At 45.1% G+C, this 12,963-nt stretch overlaps 4 protein-coding genes across 4 annotated transcripts; 3 read left to right on the top strand and 1 right to left on the bottom strand.

The window, feature by feature from the left end:
* Nucleotides 1–2,546: 2,546 nt before the first annotated feature.
* Nucleotides 2,547–4,731, top strand: TRIVIDRAFT_217176 (uncharacterized protein; the record flags this gene model as incomplete). Its single annotated transcript, XM_014095003.1, has 4 exons — nt 2,547–3,802; nt 3,865–4,103; nt 4,154–4,394; nt 4,450–4,731. The coding sequence occupies 4 exons, from the start codon at nt 2,555–2,557 to the stop codon at nt 4,558–4,560; spliced, it is 1,839 nt and encodes a 612-aa protein (XP_013950478.1).
* Nucleotides 4,732–5,623: 892 nt separating this feature from the next.
* TRIVIDRAFT_64907 (uncharacterized protein) lies at nt 5,624–6,902 on the top strand (the record flags this gene model as incomplete). Its single annotated transcript, XM_014095002.1, has 2 exons — nt 5,624–5,694; nt 5,756–6,902. 2 exons carry the CDS (start codon nt 5,624–5,626, stop codon nt 6,900–6,902), a joined length of 1,218 nt encoding a protein of 405 aa, XP_013950477.1.
* Nucleotides 6,903–9,632: 2,730 nt separating this feature from the next.
* Nucleotides 9,633–11,924, top strand: TRIVIDRAFT_87425 (uncharacterized protein; the record flags this gene model as incomplete). Its single annotated transcript, XM_014095001.1, has 5 exons — nt 9,633–9,847; nt 9,910–10,343; nt 10,405–10,928; nt 10,991–11,280; nt 11,333–11,924. 5 exons carry the CDS (start codon nt 9,642–9,644, stop codon nt 11,790–11,792), a joined length of 1,914 nt encoding a protein of 637 aa, XP_013950476.1.
* A 451-nt stretch (nt 11,925–12,375) lies between these two features.
* Nucleotides 12,376–12,963, bottom strand: TRIVIDRAFT_40262 (uncharacterized protein; the record flags this gene model as incomplete). The annotated part of the gene is made up of 1 exon (XM_014095000.1): nt 12,376–12,963. The coding sequence occupies one exon, from the start codon at nt 12,961–12,963 to the stop codon at nt 12,376–12,378; it is 588 nt and encodes a 195-aa protein (XP_013950475.1).

The raw sequence follows: 12,963 nt of genomic DNA, 5'->3' as shown, positions 1-12,963 counted from the left end.
GCCTGGAAATTAGAATGTATACATTATCGCAGTAGTAATCTAAATAGAGGTCACTTTAGACAGGTGAACGATCAAGGGGTGCGACGCTCGTCCTGAGTTTTAGGGTAGCCCCCGCCCAAGCCTATGGATCTTAGGACCCTATGTGTCTCGATACTTCTCGCAAGCTTACCTGTAAAATGTTTATTACCAGACTCATGCACGTCAACGTATTCGGTTAACAGGTATCCTAGTAAACATAGTAGATCCCGTAAGCGAGGCATCAAATATCCTTACTGTAAGGGGATGATGACCCGTGCAGCCGCCTAATCTATCGCTTTTCATCAGGGTGAAACTATCATATGCAGGGGGTGATAAACTTACATTTACGTCTAATCTGTAGGACTTGACTACAAGTTACATTTAGATAACGGCTATGTGGTAATCCTTCAGAGACGTAGAGCAGGACGTATATATAGCGTGCTCTAATCCAACATGTCATTGCACTGACGTAGTAATTATTTGCTCTGGTTCCTTATTCAATTGGCTCCCACACTCGTGTTTTTATCTGTTCCATGACATCTGCCTATTTGATAGTGTACACACATCATCTTCGCGACGAGGTTATCCGCAACCCCACCACAACCTTCATGGTATTCTTCATGATGCCGCTCGAGCTTACTCTTCATCCTTCTTTTTAGTCTTTTGTGCTGCGAGGATAATAGATTCTCCCACCCTCACCTGCTGTCTCTCGGTAGTCGCCAGTTGGTTGGTTTGGCAACAGAGCATACGTCTCTCAGTCCTAATTTACCTTTGGATCGCGACAATCTCTTTGCCACTGCGTAAAGCACTCCGGGATCCTCTCCTTGCTGATTAAGATGTAGAACAGGTGCAGTTCATAGATTTTTTTATTATATGCTGGTTGGAATACGGTTTATAACTTTGAAGATAACAATCAGGGGCAGAAAAGCAGACACATATTCGTCGAAACATATTTTGAGAACTGCACTACAGGTTTTGGCGGCGAAGAGCGAACGAGATAGCATCGCATACGTTCTCTTACTCGACTTAGGAGCGGACCCAACCAATGGGGGGAGGGTGATCGAGGCCTGCCACCCATGATGCTGGAAGCAAATTGACACGGATATTGTCTGTCTGACCTACTTATATGAGAGTGGATAGATGCAACTGAGGGTATGAGATATCAGCTTTGTATGTTAATTCTGACAGTTTCGATTCATATGTCTACCCCCATCTCTCCAAGCCTTTGCTTTCCCAAAACGCATTTATAATAGGTTGAGATCTTACTCAATCATCTTATAAGTGAGCATTGCAGTGCAGTCTATCTGCATGAACATCAACTTGCAAACTGAGAAGCTGAGCAAGTCATCGAGAAGCTGCGGCAGAGAGGGACGGTTGCCTGAAAACGTGCGCGCAGTCCTGATAAAAGCTTCAAATGAAGGATAGCGATAATGGTGGACATTATTAATGTAAACTCTTAAGCGTTACCAAGTATACGTGTATCAATGGAACTTTTTTCCCGCTTTGTTTGTCGCTAATACGAGATTTACCGCAACCAGCATAAGATGTGCTTTTTCTGGCAGTATTTGGGATGAACTTTTGATCGCGGTTGTCGGCAAGCACAAAGTCCCTGTGCTAAGCTGGTTACAGATTAGCCTTATGAGAACGCCGCAGTTCCAAATATGACTTTTTACCTATGATCTGATCAATCTCTCCGTCTTACATATTCCAGTCGAATGGCTCATTCGTCGCTGGATACATAGATAATTGTGGATAGTGTGAAATTGACTCGTCATCCTTGCAAGGCTACGCTGACGATGGGAGGCAGGCTAGTTATGGTTAGATGTAGTTTTATACTACTCCGTACACCGCTAATTCTATCTATAGATTGGGAAACAGCACTCGAGTCAAGATTGTTGCTCGTTTGACCGACATACAAATTCACCCTAATCTATACAATTGTTAGCACGCGGATATACCAGCTCATTGAGCTGTATGGAACGGACGATATGGAACCTTAGAGATTATGAAACTAATATAAAAAGCTTGAGCTATATTATTTTATTTAGCACTTGCAAGAGTCCTCAGGATCTATCTCAAAAGTGCTGCTCCATACTGCCATTTTTGATCTGCGGCTCGGAACCACGGCACTGTTTGACAGGCCATAGACCGCTAGCTTCCGGCCAGTGAGTATAATGGCCGGCTCCGACCTTCCTATTAGGGGACTAGATAGCTAGAACTTCTGTTAAGACCGCGGGGTACGGTAATCGTAATCTTGCATCTGTGCCAAGTTCTGATATTCTGTCCGACCCCTGCATAATCATCCTAGCGCAAGGTCCGATCGTTGCGGGTGCAGACACACGAGAGCAGTAGTTAATCACAACATTGCATCATTAAGTGGAGAGATCGCATTGGATCTTTTGCCTAGCATGGCTACAGTATCGATTATCACTGAATAGCTTCCTGGGTTCTGGGCCGGTATAAAAGCGCCATAAGAGCTCCCGACTCTGAGTCAGGGCATTCTCTTGTTTCATTCTCATCAATTATCACGCCCGTCATGCCTAAGTCCACAGCGCTTCGGCTTGTTAGCCTCCTTTCCCTGGCCAGTGTGCCGATATCTGCCTCCGTCCTTGTGGAAAGTCTCGAAAAGCTGCCTCACGGATGGAAAGCTGCTTCGGCTCCTAGCCCTTCCTCCCAGATAACCCTACAAGTCGCTCTTACGCAGCAGAACATCGATCAGCTGGAATCGAGGCTCGCGGCTGTATCCACACCAAATTCCAAGACATACGGAAATTATCTGGATCTTGATGAGATCAATGAGATCTTCGCGCCAAGCGATGCCAGCAGCGCAGCCGTGGAGTCTTGGCTCCATTCTCACGGTGTGACAAAATACACGAAGCAAGGCAGCAGTATCTGGTTCCAAACCGAAGTTTCTACAGCAAATGCAATGTTGAGCACAAACTTCCACACTTACAGTGATGCTGCTGGCGTTAAGAAGTTGCGAACTCTTCAGTATTCAATTCCGGAGAGTCTTGTGGGCCATGTCGATCTCATCTCACCCACGACCTACTTTGGCACCTCTAACGCTATGAGAGCTTTGAGATCTAAAAGCGTGGCTTCAGTTGCTCAAAGTGTGGCAGCCCGCCAAGAACCTTCTAGCTGCAAGGGAACTCTGGTTTTCGAAGGAAGAACGTTCAATGTCTTCCAACCAGATTGTCTTAGGACAGAGTACAATGTCAATGGATACACTCCATCAGCCAAGTCTGGTAGTAGAATAGGATTTGGTTCCTTCTTAAACCAAAGTGCAAGCTTTTCAGACCTCGCACTCTTTGAAAAACACTTTGGGTTTTCCAGCCAAAATTTCTCCGTCGTTCTGATCAATGGTGGAACGGACCTGCCCCAACCACCCTCTGACGACAACGATGGCGAGGCCAATTTGGATGTCCAAAACATTTTGACAATCGCACACCCTCTGCCCATCACTGAATTCATCACTGCCGGAAGCCCGCCGTACTTCCCAGATCCCGTTGAACCTGCAGGAACTCCCGATGAGAACGAGCCTTACTTGCAGTACTTTGAGTATCTGTTGTCGAAGCCCAACAGAGATCTTCCTCAGGTCATTACCAACTCTTACGGTGATGAGGAGCAAACAGTACCTCAGGCTTATGCTGTCCGAGTGTGCAACCTAATTGGATTGATGGGACTGCGTGGTATCAGTATCCTCGAGTCCTCCGGCGATGAGGGAGTGGGTGCTTCCTGCGTTGCTACCAACAGCACCACTCCTCAATTTAACCCCATTTTCCCGGTATGTCCCCGAAACTGAGCCCTGACTTCTTTGCGCACTATGTTAATTTCCCTTTCAATTAGGCAACATGCCCCTATGTCACTAGCGTAGGTGGAACTGTGAACTTCAACCCAGAAGTTGCCTGGGACGGTTCATCTGGAGGTTTCAGCTACTATTTCTCCAGGCCATGGTACCAAGAGGAAGCAGTTGGAAACTACCTAGAGAAGCATGTCAGCGCCGAAACAAAGAAGTACTACGGGCCTTATGTCGATTTCTCTGGACGTGGCTTCCCTGATGTTGCAGCTCACAGCGTGAGCCCCGAGTAAGTCATTTGGTTATGAGCCTCCTGAAGGTAACTAATTTTGCATATAGTTATCCTGTGTTCCAAGGCGGCCAGCTCACTCCTAGCGGAGGCACTTCTGCGGCTTCTCCCGTCGTAGCCAGTATCATTGCCCTTCTGAACGATGCACGCCTCCGTGAAGGCAAGCCCACACTTGGGTTCCTGAACCCGCTGATTTACCAATATGCTTACAAGGGTTTCACGGATATCACATCCGGCCAGTCTGATGGCTGCAATGGCAACAACACCCAAACGGATGCCCCTCTTCCTGGAGTAAGCATCACCTTGACACCGAATGTACTATGTAGGGTAACTAACGTTTGAGCAGGCTGGCGTTGTCCTAGGAGCACACTGGAATGCGACCAAAGGATGGGATCCTACGACAGGATTTGGTGTCCCTAACTTTAAGAAGCTACTCGAGCTGATCCGATATATATAGAGCTGGAGAGAAATTGTCTTGATAGACGAAAGTTACCGTTTAAAATGGATAACCATGACGTGGATAGATCAGGATTAAATAGATGACTTCTGTAGCTGTTCATTCAGCTTCAATAACTCTAGATTATGTTACTACATCTAGTCACTAATACACGCCTATGGCTTTAATGTTAGAGGTGAACATAACATACATCTCCTCAAATTCGTCTTAATTAGTCTAAGGGACGATAGCTTGTTTGTGTAGAGTGCACATGTGGTTTCAATATTATTAGATTATTAATTGTATCCAACGAATTACAATTTGCAGAAACCTGTAGGAATTAGCCGAGCGGAACAGAAAAACGCGCACGTCGTACTGTTACCGATTCAAACCAATCGTTGGCGGGTGTGTTACAGTATGACGCAGCAAAATACCCAACGTCTGTTAAATTATGGAGCAATTAGGCAACCAGTAGCCGCGAGTATGTCAGGCAATGAATTGCCCAACTCACTGCAAAGGATTAAATCAGCTCTTTGTAGCTGTCTCAATTATTCATTGCCATGCACGAAATAGATACGTATTTTGTCATATTATTTCAAATTTTCACCGTTCTATGATGTCCTACGTGAAAAATGAATGGAGATAAGGTTGTCCACAGCAATTAGATGGAAAGAAATACTCCTAAATGCAGGTAACAATTTGCTCAATTTTTAGGGGTCTAGAGCTTTTTGATTGGATAGTGAATGTTCAGTTAATAACAGCTCACTCGTATGCGTTACCTCTACCTATAGCGGATCAAGAAAATCGATGCCCAATGACTGTACTTTCAGGTATCTAGACTTTGAAAAAGTTGTCATCGCAACAAATAGAAATAGGCTTCTTGCATGTATACCGATGGCACTGAAGGGCACAAGTGACAGTACTTATAACTTCTTAGGCAGCAATATCAGGCTCCTGTTCGTTACCCAACGCCCAGCTTTGAGATATTTAAGCAACTGGCCTAGCCTTTCCTCCTGTGTACCCTCCTGTATATCCAACTGAGCATTCTAACCAGAGCCAGCTATCAACTATTCTGACACAAAAAATGACAATGTTGATCACAGAAGCAGTGCCTATACTTTCCAATGATCTGGACAGTACACGGCTGGAGGTTTCGTGAGTATCAGAGCCGATAGTCTCAATATACATATTGGTGCTAATTTTAGGGACACCCTAGTCCATATGCTGCACCTAGTGTTGCCCTGCAATTGAAGGATGCTAGCCGACTTTACGTGCCAGCTCATTTGCTCTGGGGGGTTCCCGAGTTACCCGCTTCTGGTGAAGATGGTGTATACCATCTCGATATACCTCATGACGTGGCCCATATACTCGTCCATTACCTCTTCACCAACACCTATCAGTGCCTTAAACCGAAAGGCTCGTCGCTAAGCGAGAAGCTCATCGCTGAGTTTTCAACAAGCATTCGTGTTTATACTGCTGCTCGAAAGTACAAATTACCAGTACTGGAGGAACTTACTCGGGCCGAAATAATCAGACTGGGTAGTGGATTTGGCATTCCCTTGGTATTTGACCTAATACAAGAAGCCTATCCAAATCCAAACTCGGACGATACGTGGCTCTGCCAATATCTCAAAAGTCGCTTGAAAATTCTTTTCACCGACCCCAGAGAGTTGCTTGAGTGGGACCCAACTGTTCAACAAAAAGCCACCACCATCAGTGACATCCTGTTGAAGAATATGTTGGAGTTACTTCAAGAAAATATGAGTTTGACCCACAGGCCAATCAATGGAATACATGAAACATCACAGGCAACTCTTTTGAAGGCCGATTCAATACCCACTGAGAGTATAGAACCGCTGAAATCGGCCGAACCTGACGCCATTGAAATTAATACCGACCAGAATCCAGTGAGTAATGATATTGAGATGAAGATGAATGACAACAACACTGGCAAGAATGGTATCGACACATACAAAGATCACGTTAACACAGATAACGATGCCATTAACACAGCGAAGAAAGGGATTGATTCGGATAATAATACCAACCTGGACAAGAACGATGTCAACTTAGCTAACAACGAGGACAACATGCGAAAGAATGACAGCAACACAAGCAAGAGTGATGATGAAATAACGAGAAATGGGGCGCACACTCCTGTATCCAAGTCCGGGTCTTGTGAGCCGGAGACTCCGAAGGGGGATCATGTTATAAATGGGCTTGATAATGGAGCTAAGGCTACGGAAGATAAGAAAGATGAGAAAGATTTCTGGGGATTGAGCCTGAAGAAAAAGAAGAAGAAGAAAGCTGTGAAAGGTTTAACGGCAGAGTCGCTCCAGGAAGGGGTGGCTGTTAAACCTTAGCATGCGGCGACGGCAATCTGGGAGCGAGACCGCCTTTTGGAGCTCAAAATTGAGGGATAGATGGCCAAAAGATATTCAATGGCGACTCTAGAAAAGTTTTTGTTTTATTTTTCCTTTGTTTTCTCAATTAACTTGATTTCTGTTCCTGAGCATTATTTCGAATTTTCAGAAGGAACCATGGACGCAATGAAACTGTTTTCTCCAAACTAAGTTTATCTATACCCTTGAAAGTCGCTTCTTCTAGTTAATTTCGCAGTCTTGACACGCAATGTGCAAATTAAATGTCGAAAGGCATTGTACGTAGCTTTTAAGAGTACATTACATCAAACAAGTACAACTATGTCTATCCAAAACGGAATCTTTGGCTGTTGTACCAACGGAGACTTTGCCTCCATCGGAGTTAGAGTATATGTACAATAAGATGCCCAAAAGGACCTGCATCTTGGCAGTGGCTGATTTCGTTTACTAATAAGACGCAGGCGTTGACTTCGATGATAGCTGGAGCTCCTTATATCTTTAATCTTGTTCTTGGCTCATCATGTTGATAGTGGAAGCTGCCTGCCGTTCTTCCGAGTCCACACTCATAGCACTCTGGCCAAATGTTGTGTATGGACAACATCGCTCTGTTAGGTCTGATTTTCTTTGTCATGAGCCTTATTCAATAACGATAATGCTGTTGCAATCTACGTGGACCTTATACTTACGGCTTCTCAGAAGTGGCAAGGGAACGCGATCGTTTGAGACGGACAACCCCAAGTGGGGCTCACTCAGTGAACTACGGAAGGTGATTAAAGATCCTATCGATCTTTTGTTTTCGTCCTCCCACACAAGCAAAAGTGCTGGGCTGCATCTGAATTGCGGGGTCTTGCACATGTTCATGTAACGAGACAGCTATGACATAGCCGTCGCTCGTACTCAGCTGATTGGAGAGGGAGATAGCAAAGCGCAGAGCCTTTCGTTATACCTTGATAAGCTAACTATTTTATGTAAGATATAATAGTGTTGTCAGACTTGTCAGATCTTCTGACGTAACAAAATAGTTATAAGTGCTTACCCTTCCTTTCGGTAGAAACTGACACGGCATTTACCAGTCTCCTGCCCGGAATGCGGCGGGAAAAGAAACCTTGAAGGTACTGTGTTGTGCTGTTGCGGGAAGGGCGGATCATAGTTCGGGGGACTGCAATCGCCTAGCTACGCTCCAGCCGAGTACCTTCCGAATACTATGCATGGGACAAGCCGAACTCCCTCGTATTAAGAGGTTCCTCAACCATAACACTTACAGGATCTTAATGCAAAATTTCACATCTCATTTATTATGAATAACTTTATATAAGCTTACATTTGCAATATTAAATGGCTAAAGGTGCAATTCGTTGACTGTATTTTATACGTGCTTGCGGTAGCAATACTGCGTTTAGGGATCATTAGATGGCAACACGTAGTATTCTGCCTTGTTTAGCTGGAGTGGGGATGGTGATAACGGAGCTTGCATTGGGAGAAGGGTTGTGGCGGCCTAAAAGAGCCCCTGTACCAATCCTTAGAAAAAGCTTTCAACAGCCGATTGATGCCAAGGCAAAATCCTTGGCACCCGGCATTGAAAATGATCGATCGTGGAGATCTTATCACTACGACATACTTTGTACTACTTGTTAAGTATAGACTGTTGCACAGTGTAGCTTTGAAACAAGCATCAACATTAATTTGAAGAATATTAAAGCATATCGAGCAAAACTGTCTCAAGTCACAATACAAGACTTTTAACTGTGGAAGCTAAAAATACATTAATAATGCTTTCATTTAGCAAGAGTAGGCGATGATATTCGGCCGGTTCCGACGTGAGTTGGTTGCGGGAAGATTAGACCCGCTGCGAAGGGCGCAGCAGTAGGGTGGATGTAAAAGAGCAAGCTTCCGATTATCCGGATACCTTCCCGATCTGATACCCGTGTCCGTCAGAACCCTTGTTTGAAAACACGAAGTAAATGATGCAGCAAGCAGATTTATGCGCATGATCATCATAGGGATCAAAAGGACGAAGCCACACCCCAAAAAAGACAAGGCACTTCCCCATGATGATATACTTAATGATAGACCTGTCAATTAATTTATAGTTTTGACATATTTTACTTTAGCTAGGTACATATAATACGATAAGCTACGTGAAAAATACCGATTAAGTTTTGTTACCACGGGTTACAGCACTATTCGGCTAGTTATTCAGTAATAGTCATAAGTGACCAAACATCAGTAGCTCAGTTATTGCTTGTCTAGCGTATCCCGGCTTCATCGCATCTACAATACCGAATTGGGAAGGAGTTCGTGTGAAAATAAAATAAAATAAAATTGATAAACCGGATTTCAAGTGATCCCGAGCAGAAATCACAGATGGTATTCCAATCGGTGATATTATTGATCGTCATTAATCCGATTTCCATGGTCACATCACTCAAGCTTGCCAAAAAAGGTTATTTTGGAAGAGGCAGGTATGATATTTCTCAGAACTTTTGAAAAATCAACATCAAAGCGGGGAGCGCATTGACAAGGAATCAGGAAGGTGATCCGGGTCACCCCAACTCTCCTATCACGGTATCTAGGCTAATCAGGTAGAGCTGAACAATGACCTCAACTTCGGATTTTTTTTGATAGGAACGATAATGTTCTACGGGGCCAATACTTGAATATAAAATCTTGGTTTCCTCCGCACTTGGATGCGAAGGGGACAGAGCAATCGAACAAAGCAAAATGAAGGTCAGCCTCCTCGTCCTCAACAGCCTCTTGGCTGGCGCTATCGCAGTGCCAACTGGCTCCCTGGTTGTACACGAAAAGCGAGATACCGACAATGCTCGATGGATCAAGCGTGAGGCAGTTGATCCTAATACCAAGGTCCCAGTCCGGATCGCCTTAAAGCAAAGCAACCTGGATAAAGGCATGGATTATCTTCTTGACGTGTACGTGCCTCATGGAATATTTGGTATTAGCTAAATAGAAAGTCGTCTAATCTTAACTATAGGTCTCATCCAGACTCTTCAAATTACGGCAACCACTATACGGCTGACCAAGTTGTTGATCTTTTTGCCCCTAGCGATGAATCCATCAGCACTGTTAAGGCCTGGCTGATAAGGTCTGGCGTGCCAGCCAACTCCATTACTTCCTCTAAGAGCAAAGGCTGGCTTGACTTCGTGACAACTTCTGGGCAGCTTGAGTCTTTGCTCCAAACTTCGTTCAGCACCTTTGATCACGTCGAGGCTAGAAACGTCCATATTGGTACAGACGAGTACAGCCTTCCCAAAGAAATCTCTCAACATGTTGATTTCATCACTCCTGGTGTTGTTTTTGCCCCGGTAAGGGCATCCTCTAAGAGCGCGGAGCGTGGGCACAAATCCATTCGTCGTGCTTCCAAACCCATCCCCGCTCATATTGCGCAAATTTTGGCAGCAAATCCTCGTAGGTTTTCCCAACGACAATAGTATATGGAGTGTATACACTAACGAGAGCTACATTACAGTTGCCACATCAACATGCGGCTCTGCAATTACTCCACAGTGTATCAAGTCGATGTATAACATTACAGCAGGAACTTCAGCTATTTCTACCAATGCCCTTGGCGTCTTTGAGGTTGAGGATACTTACGCTCAACAAGACCTCACGCAGTTTTGGAAGTCGTTTGCTACGAATATCCCATCTACTACTGGGCCCAAGGTTGACGGAATCGACGGCGCCACCGCCCCTACTAGCCCATCCAACGCCGGTGGAGAATCTGACTTGGATTTTGAAATCGCCATCCCAATCATCTACCCTCAGACAACAGTTCTCTACCAAGCTGCCGTTAAGAACGATGATATTTTCAACACATTCCTCGACGCTATTGATGGATCTTACTGCACGTTCTCTGATGATGGCGAGACAGGCGATGATCCTACTATTGATGGCAAGACTCGTAATGAGCAATGTGGCACTTTCAAGCCCACCAATGTCATCTCCTTCTCATATGGCACGGCGGAGGCTGACTACCCTACCTACTATCTTCAGGTGTGTGACCCCTCGCGTTCGCTTATCGATGAGACATTGTTGTTGGCTAATAACGTCTGTAGCGCCAATGTGATGAGTTCATGAAGCTTGGTCTTCAGGGCACCAGCATTGTTTTCGCTAGTGGTGATGATGGTGTTGCTCGTCGTTCTGGTCCTTGTCTCGGTTCAAAGCACAACATCTTTACTCCGGGTGAACCTGCCAGTTGTCCCTATGTTACATCAGTTGGTGCTACAACTCTTCCATCTGGTAGCCAACCTGGTGACGAGGAGACTGCTGTTACATCCTTCTCATCCGGCGGTGGCTTTAGCAACATCTGGACCACCCCAAGCTATCAAGCCAGTGCCGTTGCTTCGTAAGTTATAAGAGTGAGTACTTCTTTGAGTTAAGGCTAACGAGAGCTTTAGATACTTCGCTAGCCACGATCCCGGCTATGCCTCATACAACACATCAGGTGGTGTGATCCCTACTACTGGCGGTATCTACAACAAAGCTGGACGTGGATATCCCGATGTTTCTGCTGTAGGTGACAATGGCGTTGTTGTCAACCAGGAAGAGCAAGTACTTGAGGGAGGTACTTCTATGGCCACGCCTCTGTTCGCTGGCATCTTGACTCGAATTAATGAAGAGCGTATTGCTGCTGGCAAGAGCCCAATCGGTTTCGCCAATCCTGCACTTTACGCCAATCCAGCTATGTTCAACGACATCACAGTCGGCAACCAAGCAAAGGGTGGACCCAATGGTGATAGTGGTGCCAGTGCTTGTGGCAATAAGGGCTTTTCCGCTGTTGCTGGTTGGGATCCCGTAACCGGTTTGGGAACACCAAACTACCCTGCACTGCTGGAGTATTTCCTCAGTCTCCAATAATGGCAGTACCTAAACATTTAAAAGAATGAACCAATATCAAAGCAAATACATCGGCAAGACACATCATGCCGTATTTAGCAGCCAGTTAGCAAACGAATAAATATAACTAAGGTATTTGAAAGCACGCATACTACAAAGTTTAAGGGACGTATAAGTATTAAACATGCTGGGCATCATTTGCTTCTGATATTGTCAAACATCGGATATATTGGACGCCAATGGGCTGGTTGGGATGGAACAATCCGCATCTCGCGTGGCTCAACTCGGCACTAGGAATAGCTGGAGGTAAGCCTACAATCTAGCTGCCATACCAATTCCACACATCCATTAAACTTGTTTGAACGTAGAGTGAAAGTAAAAAGTATCTGAAAAACGTGATCAATTCAATAAAATCGTAAGAATAGAAGGCTATAGTCATTGAACCTTTGAATATGATACAAGGAACTATATACAAAGTTTGTATACATATATACAAGATTTTCTGTTTAATATGTACGACTTGATCTTATATACAAGATCGGCATAGGGTAAGAAAGATCATAGAGTCAGGTTACGTGAACCTAGGTATCGTTTCGTCTATAATCTAACGGCGTCGGCGGGTGGCTCTCTCAGATCGTTGGCTGACAGAGCGGCGCTGGTTCACAGGGCCGGTAGGTTTACCAGGAGCATTGGTATCGAAATCATACAGGGTTTCGTCAACAATCTCCCAGGAGATGTCAATGTGACCGGCGAAGCATGCGTTGTTGTTAAGCTCACTGAGGACAGAGTAGCTAAAATCCAGTCCAGGAGCACCGTTCGGGTTCCAGACAGTGTTGGTTCTGGAACCAGTGCCGCATCGCTGGCATCCGTCACCAATAAAGAGCGGGAGGGTTGACTGGACGCCATTGGCAGTGACGATAACGCGCTTTCCACAGTACTCAGCCAAGTTGCCGGCGATTTGAGTGTGGTTCATAGCAACAAGGTAGTTGCTGTTGATCTGATCTAAGGAAAGACCAGTGAAAAAGTTGCATTCAACGAAACCCAGGTTTTGGTTGGCAAAGCTGGTGCCGCAAGCCTCAACCTGCTCGATATCATAGTAGTAGGTTCCAAATCCAGTTCCGCTGTCAATAACAGCCTGGGAAAAAGCAGATGCGGCAAAGAGGCCGATGGAAGCAAGAATTTGGCTCTTCAT

The sequence above is a fragment of the Trichoderma virens genome, assembly GCF_000170995.1.
Source record: "Trichoderma virens Gv29-8 chromosome Unknown TRIVIscaffold_91, whole genome shotgun sequence".
Lineage (NCBI taxonomy): Eukaryota > Fungi > Ascomycota > Sordariomycetes > Hypocreales > Hypocreaceae > Trichoderma > Trichoderma virens.
The sequence above is the reverse complement of the archived record's forward strand: the minus strand, read 5'-3'. Positions and strand labels throughout refer to the sequence as shown.